This window comes from Ambystoma mexicanum, chromosome 4p (genome assembly GCF_040938575.1).
Source record: "Ambystoma mexicanum isolate Mex_15411 chromosome 4p, UKY_AmexF1_1, whole genome shotgun sequence".
In the NCBI taxonomy this organism is placed as follows: Eukaryota; Metazoa; Chordata; class Amphibia; order Caudata; family Ambystomatidae; genus Ambystoma; species Ambystoma mexicanum.
In genome coordinates, this window is record NC_090927.1 from 286,076,987 (window position 1) to 286,090,530 (window position 13,544).

The following is a 13,544-nucleotide window of genomic DNA, read 5'->3' on the forward strand; positions in this document are numbered from 1 at the left end:
TTTGATGCTCCTGCTGAGATTTCCAATTTGGTATTTCCCAGAGTCTAACAAGTCAGAGTGAGAAGGAGGAAAGGTCTTTTACAAAACCCTACTCATTTCAGGAAATGTCTGTTCTCCCAGTCTCCCCCTCCGAGCGTTTTAAGAATGAGGAGATCACTGTTATAGCGATGCTAATATCTCAAAGCTTTCCTCACAGCAAATGACTTTACCGAACCACTTGTGCTCAAATAGCATTTTCAGTGTAATGGGCAAACGACCTTAATACCTTCCCTGGGATCAAAGGGGCAACGCCTGACTGTCTCCCTTATAGGAAAAGCTGGACAATTGTTTTTGTCACACTCTAAATGGGTAGCATAATAATGGCGCGTACTACACCATATGCATTTAACAATGAGAAATTCCCCAATGATTAACTAATTAAATGACACCACAAGGCTAGTCAAATCAACAAAGCCAGACAGCCAAGGGCTATGACCGTAAAAACTACAGCCACACTCCCTCTGCTGAATGACCGCTCACCCGGTAAAGTCAATGCCGATATTAGGTGCTGGGTCTTCAATATAAATGAGGCATTGAGACCCGAACAGAAGTATACTTGACACGCCTCCGAGACGCGGGCACACCCACAGTCTTTTCCCCTGTTCTAAAAAGCAATAGGGTGACTCACGGTAACTCCTATCCTGGTATGGAGTGTAGAGTGCTCAATCCGTCGGTTGCATTCAAAGCCTTTGGGACTCTGGGTCTTCTGGTGTATTCTGTGTCCCGGGCCTCCAGCGCCAAACAGCAACAAACAGTGCACATAGAGAAATGCACCACCCTTCACTCCGCGGCCGGGATTCATGCCACAAGGGCTGATTGTGTTGAATTTAGCTTCCTGCTTCCAGGGGGCGTAACTCTCCGCTCCAATGTCCTTAAAGATGCAGTCACGATGAGTGAACGCCAAGTTCACACGTGGATTCTTGTTGATGATAGGACAGTAAGTGAGTATCTCTGCAATATCTCACCAGCGCCAGCAGCAACAAACGGTGCACGTAGAGAAAAGCACTACGGCTGGGGTTCAATAAGTCTTTTATCGCTGTCACTGAGTAGGGAGTTGGGGGGAAAGAACCACCGCACACATCGGGGTTGTGCTCTTCCTGCCACCAGAACAGGTCTTCAGTAAGAAATGAAGTGGCACATTTTTGGACTGGAACCCTTCCTACTAATCCTAAACCCCTGCCAGAAGGAGCTGAAAATTATGCATCTTGCGCCTGGCCAATGAACTCTGAATGCATTAGCCATCAGCCATACAGATGCTGGAACCACCAAGTCCTTGTGCAAGAAATGTTTTACTGCAATGAGGATGTCTCTTTGCCGTTCGTGTTTGAAAGTCCCGCTCTTAAAGGGTGTTCCATCTGAACCCTATGCAGGTCTGAGATTTAATTGGCGTCATTTTAGATTTTATCAGATTTATAGAGAATTCTAGATTAGTGTCCATAGAACCTGCAAGCTCTGTCGTCTCTTCTGGTGACCTAGCCATGAGCCAGGCATCTAGGTACCAGTAAATGTGCCAGCTAGTGGTCGTCAACATGCCTGCAGTCACATTCATAATTTTGGTAAAAACATATAGGGCCGGGGTGAGCCCAAATGGCGGACTCTGTAAAAATGCCCCCATCACTTATAAGCGAGACATAGACAATGCAGTTGCCAAAATCGTTAAATGCAGATATGCGTCCACGTCCAGTGCACAAAGCAGTCTCCCGCACGAGAGTCACCATCTTGAATTTTTCTAGGGATAGAAACTTGTTGAGAAAGAAGCTATCCAACTCTACTCACATGCCAGTCTGTTTCCTTTTTGGAGCTGCTAAAATCTCTTAATAGTAGCCCTCTGCCCCTGTTAGAAGGTAGGAGAGCTTTCACTGCTTCACTTGATCTTGCTAAAGCGCTGGCATGCCCAGGAATTCTGCTAGATCTTCCAGCCTGTCATGGAAAGTCTTTGAAGATGAAAGGAACTCACCCTCCTCTTGTTCATTGTCAGTGACTGGCTGTCCTATGGCTTACCAAGCCCATTCAACCTATGGAGACGAAATACCCTGCACCGCAGCTGCACCTGTACCTGCAGGATATTGTGGATCTGGAGGAGGCAACAGGGCCTGTGTAGCAGGAGGTTTTGGTATCTAAAGGGGCTGGGGAGGAAGCAGAGGTGCCTAAGGGAGGCAGGGAGAAGGCACAGGAGGCAGAGTAGCATTAGAAGGGGACTGAGGATACTGTGGCTGTGTCTCCCTGATCAGTCCCCAGAGGATGTTCAACATTTGGGAGGACTTCATGAAATGCATGGAACGGTCGAAGGCCCTCTCCTTGTAAGTGACCTAGGTAGCCTGGGCAATTTGCAGCTTGGTGACTGAAGTCAGGCTCCTAGTGGTCATATCAGGTGCCAAGGGGGGACCTGCTTCTCCTGAAATATCCACTGAATGCCAGAGAGGGGTGGATGTCAATGGACAGGCGGTGCACCAAGGGGTGTACATAGGGGACCAATCCATCATGAAGGAGAAGTTCTGCTTCGGAGTCACTCAAGCATTCATGACGAGAGCATGTGTCTCCTTCAAATGCCTAACTTTCTCTGCCCCACCTACCATCTTACACGTCACTAATATCAGCCAGCTTCCTTAGAATAACCACACTATCATCAAAACACATTGGTGTAGAGAAACTCTCAGAAGTATCACCTATATTTAGACCCGTTGTCAAGTGCCCATATGTGACTTTTCTGTCTGCTACGCATGATGTAAGATTGTCCAATTATTTTTATTACTTTTTATATAGCGCAGCACGTCCAAGGGCCTCTATGCGCACACATACAGGACAAAAACCAAAGAGATAGTCAAGAACAAGAGCTCAAGTTGATGTCAATAACAGCAGAACTACGAGACTACGCTAGTGAATTCTTGTGAACTGCCTATTGACATTTGTACGATCAAGTACAGGCCTGAGGGACCTCCAAAAGGGAGAAGCACATAATTATAAGGACTGTAGGGGAAAGGACTATTACCCTATACTTTGGAGCCCTACAGTTTTGAACGTGTCTTTATTTATGCCACTTTGTCCCCAAGACCACAAAGCACATTTTTAGTTTTTAGAAGTGATCATCCTTGCACTGTTGTTATTAGTTTTAGGGACGAAGTATACTTTAGATAAAATGGGGATGGACTTGATCATTTGGACATTCTAACAATTTCATAAACACATCTTGTTTTTGAGGCAGCGACCCATTTTTCCAACCCCTTTTCGTATAATAAAAGTCTCTGCCCAAAAACATGCCACCATTGTGTCTGCATCTTAATTCTGATCCCTCACGGTTGATAAATGAAATGAGCAGGTGGGAGATGTCTCTGCCGCAGACCTCAAATGGTGGGATTCCTTTTGTTGTTTCTCTTTTGAACCAAAAAGTTTCACTTGGTATGTTGCCATTAAGTGGCTCTAAATGAAAAGGTTCCATTCTTTTAAATGTTAACGTATTTTGTTTTCCATCCACCCCCATCACATTTGTTTTAAATATAATGCGCAAGTACAATTCCTTTCATTTACACATTTCTTTTGTTTGTTTTTTCAGATAAACCAAGTTTGGACCAAAAGCCTGCCAAACCTGTGGCACCCCAAGTACCACCCAAGAAACCAATACCTCCAAATAAATCATCTAGTCTGCTGAGATCAGGGGTACCGCCTCCCAAGCGGCCAGACAAACCTGCCTTACCCACACCTATATCCAAGTGAGTTTGTTTTTTATTATTTCCCATATCCTTGTGTTGGCAAACATTTGAGATCAATGGCCTTCTTTTTCTTGAAACCCTCAAAAAGAAGGGTTGTGGCTTAGGAGTGCTCGTTGAAACATGGATCTTTAATGATATTTTGAATATCTGTCAGTAATTATCCAAACGGAGAGCTTCGGAAGCGGCTATGTTCTGTCCCTTTTTTCTTGTTCTCGTTGCCTCGTGTGACAGCATAGTTCGGCTTGATGCTCAATGCATTTGCTGGGTCCTTTCCTCTAGCCTCATCGAAGCCGGAGCCGGCTGAGAAGAACGAAAATGAGCAGTGCAGACTGGCGTGGAGTTGGAGTGGCGTGGCAGGGGCCCCACTGCCTTGCCAGCCTTCTCATTCCATGACGTCCTTGGTGCAACTGCCACTGTGCTCCAAAAGGAATTGAGAGGCGTGTTATGAGCTGAGGGGGTAATTTGCACAAGTTAGGCTTCAATACTCATGGTTTGGCAGCCCTGCTGTGAATACATTCAGTACCCCGCGGTCGGGCTGCCACTTCATACTGCAGCTTGCTGCCTACCCACATCTCACCGAGAGTGGTGCGAGGAGCAGCTTATTGTGGCTGACTGGACCAGTTGGTGCAATCGCTGTCCAAAGCAAGTGCAGAAAGTCAGGAAATAGAGGGCCAACAGCTGCCGGCGTTTTGCCTTTGAGTTGGTCTTTCATTGTGATCCTAAAGCTTGATTACAGGGAACACACGCATTGCTTTCCAGAGGCTTGTTGGAGGGAGGCCCAGGCATTTGTGACTACCGTCTCGGACAAGTGCAGCAGGTGCGACTTTCTGTTCGCACTCGACATCAACCAAAAGCGGGCTCTTTATACAGTCCAACATCGTGCTCGAGACTCTTTCTGGGATACTTCCCATGGCACAGCGTATGTTGACGCCGGGGGCAGTAGTAGCCTCTGTTGTAGTGGGAGCAAACTACGCTGCTACTGTTTCTGCCCAGTCCCTTAAACACGGCAGCAGCCACCTCAGGTCGTGAGTAAGATGCAGGGAGGGGGCGGGTAGGATGCATTCATCGCAGACTGGAACACTGATGGTGAGAGAGACTATTTCCCTGCAGCCCAGGAAAGTTGCACTGGCCTGTTAGGAGAGGGGTCATTGGGACAGGAGAGGAGGACTTGTATGGACGGTAAGGGGGATATGGTCGAGCTGATGAAATGAGTGACTCCCCCAACAAGCATCCGCTTATTACCACCCCCGAATTTCTTACCAACAAACGGGGTGCGCTTTCATGCTACCAGGCAATCTGTGCCACCAAGCTTACAGGAAGGGGTAAAGTTGTGTCCACATTCTGCTCCTCCATGTTCCAGTAGGCTAAACCGAGATGCATTTGTTTTTGGTTCCCACCAATCTTACTCTTGTGTGTGTAATGATGATGCTGACAATATTCCCAAAAACGTTGAGTATACTAGAGGTTAACGTCTTCTCAGGTTAATTCAACTCTTGTGGGTTGAGGCCCTCCCCGACGGACATAGCTGAATCCATCCCCTCTATGGAATCCGGGGGAGGTCAAGTTGAGCTTACAGACATGGAACTGCTATCCGGATGCACCCCTAAGGCAGCCCCCCACTGTAATCAGTTGCCTGTTAATAAGACCATGAATGCACAGGTGGATTCGAGTGATACAAAGTTACAGAATTGACAGGCAAGCCATAGAAGGGCCTCCAGCCTTTAGGGGGTCAGGAGTGGTCGAAAAAACCACCTGCAATGTGGGCTGGGCATGAGGCAAGTCACTGATTCCAGGAAGTCTCCGGATATGTCCGCCCTACCCGCCTTGGACGGAAGTGGGAATTTTGAATTTGAATTTGGACCAGCGGCTGGAGCTTCAGGTAATCTCCAACAGTAAAAGTGGCCAATTAAACACCACTGTGCCACAGCTCACGGATCCTCAGCCTTCCAGCAGCCTGGGGGCAAAGCCCCGTTGTCATACTCCCGGTGAGTGATTTTTGGAACAAATCACCTCCGAGTGTACCCTATAGACAGAAAGATCCATATACATGGGGTACATTTTCATCTAACATCAACAAAGAACTTGTGTCTCTCTATGAACAATAAGAACTGGTATCAAGAGCAGTAAGGGCCAATACAGACATCTTTAATGAATGAAAAGTTATTGTTTGTGGAAGGATATCTTGGGTTTTGCAGGGTGGCAATTGTGTATTCCAGTTAGGCTTGAACGAGATCAAGGTGGCCACTACAGTTAAGACTATCGTGCCTGTTAATCTGCCGGCATGGGTGCATCAATCTGTGGGTGCTGTAGTATGGAACTTATGTCTATGGCCTCGATTGAATCAACAGACTCCCCAACTCCATTGTTGGAGAGTATGGCTATGTCAGAACATCCTCAGTGGCCGGCGGAACTTGTCATGATCTCTGCTTCCAAAAGATCAGGACTTGCCCGACTCCCTTGGAAGCAGACCCATAACCCCGGTTCCGAGTGCCAGCCAGTCCCAATTGGGACCTTTTGGACCCTGTCCTGGCGCCAGTGGCACCAGGCTCATAAAGATGCCCAGTCCCAGCGCTGGAAGCGCCGGGCTCATAATGCTTGGGTGGACTTACCTGCAGCAGACCATGCTGCTTACTTACCTACCAGTTGAACCCCTGATCCTCTTCTGTTTGGGACTACTTTCCCTGTTGGGTGGGGCAGGAGCCACTCCCTAGGTTCAGAACACTGGAACTCTTCTGGAAAGCAGGAACTCTTTTCTTACCTAGGCGTGGCTGTGGAGGGAGACACCTAAGCACTACAGGAGGCTATTTAAACCACACCCGATGGATGAATCTTGCTTTGCGTTATTCTGCATTCTCTGCAGCAGAACGCTCATCGTGTCTTCTGCTGCTGATCCTGGGCCTAAGGGAACAAAGGCTTACCATCCTGGAATCCAGTCTTCAGCAGCACCTGTAAAGACAAAGAAAGAACAGGTTAGCACTACGGTCTTCAGTGGCAGCGCATCTCTTACCTGGTCCATCGGCTGTCACCAACGCCTCGCGCTGCATTCCGGCATCTGAAAGACAAAGGCTTACCTACTCTTCGCATGCTCCGGAGGTCTTCGCACTGCATTCCGGCATCTGAAAGACAAAAGCTTACCAGTTCTTCGCACGCTCCGGAGGCCTTCGGCGCTGCATCCCGCATCTGAAAGACAAAAGAAGGTGCGTTTAAAGACATTGGGCAACTTTATTACTCACGTGCCATTACTCCTTCCCATGCCGAATCCAGTGGGTATTCCAGCACCCTTCAGCTTCTCTAAAGCTCCGAACTTGTACCTGCAAGATAAAAGGGACAGTTAGTGCGCATCGTGAAGCAGGCTACAAGCGCTTACTTACGTGCTTCCAGGCGCTTCTATTCCTCACGCGGGTTCGATCCTCAACTCTCATCAGCCCGCCATCCGCCATCGCCGGAACCCTGCAAAACAAGAGATATCATTACAAAAGACTTTTAAGACATTTGGAGTGCCCAGAACTTACTGTTCGTGCAGTTAACGACGGACAGCAGTCCTCTGAGGTCAAGAGGCCTGCACCCTTATCCAGTGAAGAAACTGGTTACGGCACCCTGCCCCGAGGCAGATGGAGAGCTCGGCGTTCACTTACCTAAGACATCTTACTCTTCGAGTCAGACATACAGTGCACAGAGGTCCAGCCCAAAGAGCCAACGGTGTGTTACACATCACCTTTGAAGATACGGCATTCACCCAGTCAAGACCGGCGCCTCTGCGGGAATCAGGTGAGCGTTACAGAACTGCCTTGCAATATATGTATGGGAGAGGACGACAGTGTGTGTGGGGAAGTTTGTGACAGCCAGGGCTTTAAGTGGGCTGGGGCCAGGCCCCGGCAGTCTCCAGAAACGGCTCCCGAGCCGGGGACCTGCCAGGGCCCACCCCCGACCTGCCCCAGCCAGCCGACACCTCAGGCAACCCGTGTAGAGGCTGCACGGTTACACAAGCTGCTTGCAGGTGTCAGCACTTCAAAGTACTGACAGCTGCAAGCAGCAGGCGTAAACGTGCAGTGCAGGCTGCCTGATGTCTACGTGCTCAAAACAGCAGGAGGGCTGGACTGACCAGCTCTCCTTTTGTTTCGAGTAATTAACTAATCTTCACCCAGCACAATGCTTGGTGATGACTAGTTACTCGAAAACAAAAGGAGAGACTGGGCCCTCCAGCCCTCCTCCTGTTTCAAGTACAGACCTTTCATTCAAGGAGCCCGTGGTTAAAGCGGGCTCCTTGAATTAAAGTCCTGCGTGTGAGCTGGGGCACACTGGTGTCACACCTTTTGGTGCGCCCAGCCCCTTCTTTTGTTTAAAAGGAGGGGCTGGGCGCATCAAAGGTAATAATGCCAGTGTGCCCCAGCTCTAACTTTTACCAGCTGCCCCCGCCCACTTAATTGAAGGGGGGGCCTCCCATTAGGGGGTGTGTCCTTAGGCCACCCCCCCCTAACTAGTGCCCTCCCTCGATTTTCAATCCCACTTAAAGAACTGGTGACGGCTCTGCAGAGAATCAATCCTCTCCTCCCTTCTGTATTTTTTTTACTAGGAGAAAAGTCAATAAAGTAAAAAGAAAAAAAAAAGAACAATCAACCAGTGACCAAATCGAGGTCTGAGAACACTTCGAGAAAACATATTAACCACTTATCAGACAATGACTGTATTATTGACCTAAATGAACAGTGTCGGGTAATGGGGAATGATTGTGGGGCTGTAGAAGCAACTAGTAAGGGAAATCAGGGTTTAACAAAGAAGAACCAACAGGTAGTGATTTCTAACACCCCTCAACTCCCGGTTATGATTGATTGCCCCTCCAGTTCTATCATACCTTTTTAAAATAGATAGGTGTTGTTCTTACTTGTTATGCAGTGCAAACGGATTCCCTGAAACACAGTGAAGGTGAAAGAGCAAGGGAGCTTGTTAATCTGTCTCAGGCACTAAATAGAGCACAGCAGTCTAAGCTTACTGACCTTTGGCCTTCGAAGGTCATCATGTTGAAGACCGGTGGCCGACCACTGAGGCCGATGGACCTTGTGGTATCTCAGCCGGAGGTGTCTCAAGCAACCTCTATGGAGTGTGGGATACTTGCTGTGGAGTTGCCCAAGGGTCCAGGAGATGGGACGCCTGCCCAATACCAGGTAAACCCTAATGAAGGGGGGAGACATGTTTTTGACTAGTCAGACTGCTTGTGCCATGAATAACTCCACTGTGGTTCAGAGTGGGCCTCAAATGCAGTGGAAGGACCATGAGTCGGTGGTTGCTGCCAAGATAATTGGTTGGGAGTGGAATCAAAAGGGTTTGGGTTCCAAGCGACTAAATAGGTCTCGGGTAGTGGAAATGTTCACACAAATTCCATCGCCATGGTCTCTATACTCGGGAGATATCGAATTCATCGCCCTATCTATGTTCACAATCGCATGGTTTCACACTTTTCCTCAGATTATATCAAACCTGTTTTTTCACAGAAGGGGAATTTGAAGTCTTTTGGTTATGATTTGACTGACATTAAAACCATTGATGCTGCCAAGACATTTCTGGCTCCCCCGGTGGCTGCCGAAAGAACATCTCAATTGTGGACTCTATGACCTCTTGTGCATTGGCTACTATTCAAACTATATTGCCACATTCCATTACCTCAAAGGATGTTCAGGATTGGTCCTGGATTGAGGGGGCGATAAAAAAACCTTTGTGTGCCTTACCGCAGGACTGAAGCAATCCTAGCATTGGTGAGGTTAAGATTCTATCGTGGAATACATGTGGGATGAAAAACTTTAGATACAACAGGGAGAATTCCAGCGAGATGCGAAACTTAAACCTTCTGTTTTCTAAACTGTGTCAGTCTTCTTTTGTGTTTGAGGTGTATTCAACGGTTTTATCCCCAGCGATTCTGGCTATTGCGATGACCACCAGCCTGCTGATTTCCTCCTCACTGTGGTTTGAGAGTGGGCAATGCATGCCTCTTTTCTAAATGGTATTGGGGAGGTCCTGCTTGTTAACATGCTGGAAACCAGCCAAACAATCAATTTCAGTTTTCCCTCGTTCCTAGCGTAAACTTTTGACTCATGGTTAACGGCGGGGCACCAACATGCTATGATCGTTGGAGGGGACTTCAATGCCTACTTAGCCGAGGGGACAGCCCATCTGGCCTGTGCTAGGTGGAAGGGGTTAGCAAAAATTGTACGTGGGGCATGAGTTCGGCCACGTTCATGTCAGCCTGGGATATGCATCTATTGGAGGTGAAATGGCTGAGTGAGGGAGAACTTTTTACCTGGCATAGTGGCCCCTCTAAATCATGGCTCCACTATTTCTTCATCTCTGCCCCGTTCAAGGCCTGGGCCACTCATCTGCAAGCATATGATGCGGGCGTTAATGATCACCTGATCATCCATTTTACTATGAGTCAAGTTACTTGCAAGTCTGAGTTATTTCCCACTTTGGCGTTAATAACACCTGAGAACAATGGCCGGTCCTGCTACTGGGCACACAAATTTACAACAAACTCAGGAACTACTTAGTTCCCACAGTAGCATGGAAGATCAACATGGGGATCCCAGGGTGTCTGTGGCTCATAGGCCACTGGGCCTGTGCATTGGGGAATATATACGCAGGGTTAATTCTGAAACAGTGGAGACAGTTAAGGGACCTTATCCCCATTTGTTCGATAGTATTAAAGCATTCTTAAAGTCAGCTGCATCTGCAGAGGAGTTTGTCTTAAAAGATGTGAATGTCAACGACACAAGAAACTTGTGAAAGCCTTAAGATACTCCATCTAAAAGATAATCAACATATGTTGAGAATGCTCTTGAATGCTGACAACAGACAATTTAGGAAGACCATCCCAAAGAGGATGCTATGTCCTCACTTGAGGCTGCTGTAATACTAGAAAATACTTATCTCTTCTTTGTTGAGGGCAAATGCAATCTTTCGTTGTGTGCCAATTCCCCCCTTTTCAACCACGATAACATTCGGAGTTATGACCCTTGTCCTTGGACGACAGAGGATATTATATGGACTGTTAACAAACTTAAGCCCCCGAGAGCTCCGGGTCCGGACAGGCTTACTCCCTTTTTGATAAAAAAAAAGACCCAACTGCGTGGGCAGCTTGGCTCAAACCTTACTTTTTTTTAAAATGTGCTTTTATTAGTTTTGACAAAGAAACAGAGATAAAATACACATTATACAGTATACCGTTTTTAACATTTGGTTGTGTGATAGAGACGTGGCACATTGTACCAAAAGACATACGCAGCATATGTTTCGTTGCTTATTTCAGGGTGTATTTACCTTAACTAGAAAACCTTTCCCACTCCCACCCCCCTCCCTTCCTTGGTTTAGCACACATCTATTGAGTGTTAAGAAACATGGGGACATCGAAGACATATTAGTCATATTTCCGCTGTCTGGTCGCTCTATGGCCACCTATTGTGAGTTCTCTTCCATTGATGTCAGTTGGGTTTTGCATTTTCCGTCAAGATCCGCAAGGCTCCTCCGTTTGGGACTCTGGGTGTGTTGCAAAGTGTTTATTTTTAAAGTCCATCCATAGTGCTTCACATTGGGCGGCTTTGCCGTGCAGAGAGGCAGTTATTGTTTCCATTAGGTAGACGTTTGTGGCTAAGGTGATCCATTCGTTCTTTCCAGGGACCGTTGCGGATTTCCATTTGATCACCAATAGGGCCATGGCCGCCAATAATAAATGAGGGGTCAAACCCTTAACTCTGGTCCAATCATCTTCCTCTCTTTGTAGGCTGAATAGCATTAAGTAGGGGTCAGCGTCTCTTTGAATGCCTTCTATTTCTTTGATCCACCCCAGGACCTCGTTCCAGAATACTTTAATGCGCGGACAGCCCCACCACTTATGCCAGAAACTGGCTATTTCTCCGCATTTCCTCCAGCATGTTGGGCTCATTGTTTGGGACATTTTGGAAAGCCTAAGGGGGTCGTATTGCCATCTGTGTAAGAGTTTAATGGCGTGAAGTTTGTATTGGCTGGATATAGACGTTCTGGAGGCCGCTCTACCCATTATTTCCCATTGGTCGAGGTGAATTTCTTCCCCAATGTCTTTTTCCCATCTCAATCTCAGGGGTTCTGTGGATCCGTCCCCTGCCGCAATTAATTCTTGATACATTATAGATATGAGGCCTTTCATCTCGGATTTAGAGTCTAGGATTTTCTCAAATGGGGTCAGGTCTCTGTTCAATTTGTCTTTCCATTCTGCCTTCGTTAGGACCCCTTTCAGTTGGATGTACTGGAATGTGGTAGTGTGCCTATACCTAATGCTTCAGCCAGTTCTGGTAGAAAGATGAACGAGTCTTTCTTCTGCAGCTGGCCCACTCTCTCCAAGCCCGCCTCATACCATGTTTGAAACCTACCCACGTTGGGTATGTGATTGTTTATGCCGGGCGACCATAAATGACTGAGCGGGGACGGCCAGGTGGTGCTTTCACGCATTTCTTTGCCTGTACGCAATATACTCCATATGGTGCTCAGGATGGGGTGTCCTTTGATTTTCCGTAATACCCTTTTGTGTGGAGTCCATAGCCATTCCGACACCGTGGCCGGGGACAGATAGTGATTGTCCATTTGGACCCATTGGAGGTTTTTGTGATCTCTGAGGTGTGGGATTAGGACGCGCAACTGGGCAGCTTTATAGTAAGTTCTCAGGTGGGGGAGCCCGACCCCTCCCTTGTCCTTAGGAAGTGTTAATGTATTTTATGGGATTCTTGCTTTCTTCCCCTGCCATATGAATTTTACCATAGTCTTCTTGGCTTCAATAAAGAACTCTTTCGGTACCTCAACTGGTAACATTTGGAAGGGGTACAGGAAACTGGGAAGGCAGACCATCTTGACTGCATTAATTCGGCCGAGCCAGGAGATCGTGAGTTTATTCAATTATTTGAGATCGGCTGCAAATTGCTGGAGGAGTGGAGGGAAGTTTGCTTGGAATAGGTCACTCAGGGTTTTGGTGATCTGTATGCCTAAATATTGCAGCGCGGTATGTTCAAGCTTAAGGCCCAACGGGAGAAACTTGATGTCATTCCCTTCTGCGGTTCCTTGGAGGGGGAACAAAATGGATTTGGTCCTGTTTACTTTGAACCTGGAGAATTGGCCATAGTCGTCCATTAGCTTCAGTGCGTGAGGGATGGACTCTAAGGGGTTAGTCATGTGAAGGAGAATGTCGTCTGCATAGAGAGCTAGTTTGTATTCTTTTGGCCCTAGCCGCATCCCCTCTATCAAAGGGTCAGCTCTTATCTTTTGTGCCAGGGGGTCTAATGAAAGTGCAAATAGGATGGCAGAGAGGGGGCATCCCTGTCTTGTCCCGCCTTTCAGTTCGAACCATCTGGAGTATTCTCCGTTTACAAATATTGTTGCCTCGGGGGACGTGTATATCGCTTGTATCCCCTTTCTAGTTCTTGGGCCTATTCCAACCTTCTGCAAAACTGCTCCCAGGAATTCCCACTCTACTCTATCAAAGGCCTTCTCTGCGTCTATTGACAATAGGACAGGGTCGTTGGGGAGGTTGTGGGCCATGTGGATGAGGTGTAGTGTTTTGCGCATGGAGTCAGCTCCCCGTCTCCCCAGTATAAACCCGACCTGAGCTGGGTGGACCAGGCGGGGCATAAGTGTTTCCAGTCTGGCAGCCAGTACCCTAGTGTAGATTTTGGCATCAAGGTTAATGAGGGAAATATTTAGGGTCTCTCCCATCCTTGGGGATCACTGTTATCAATGCTTTTTTGAAGGAATCCGGTGCCGCGCCTGTCTCTATTATTTTGTTAA

General features: G+C 47.6%; 1 protein-coding gene across 4 annotated transcripts in view; it reads left to right on the top strand.

Annotated features, from left to right (window-relative positions):
• CD2AP (CD2 associated protein) overlaps positions 1-13,544 on the top strand; it is a 1,227,366-nt gene that overhangs the window by 856,562 nt on the left and 357,260 nt on the right. For all 4 annotated transcript variants that reach the window (XM_069605837.1, XM_069605839.1, XM_069605840.1 and 1 more), the window contains one exon: positions 3,590-3,746. In XM_069605837.1, coding sequence (XP_069461938.1) covers positions 3,590-3,746 — 157 coding nt within the window. The remainder of the gene's footprint in view (positions 1-3,589; positions 3,747-13,544) is intronic.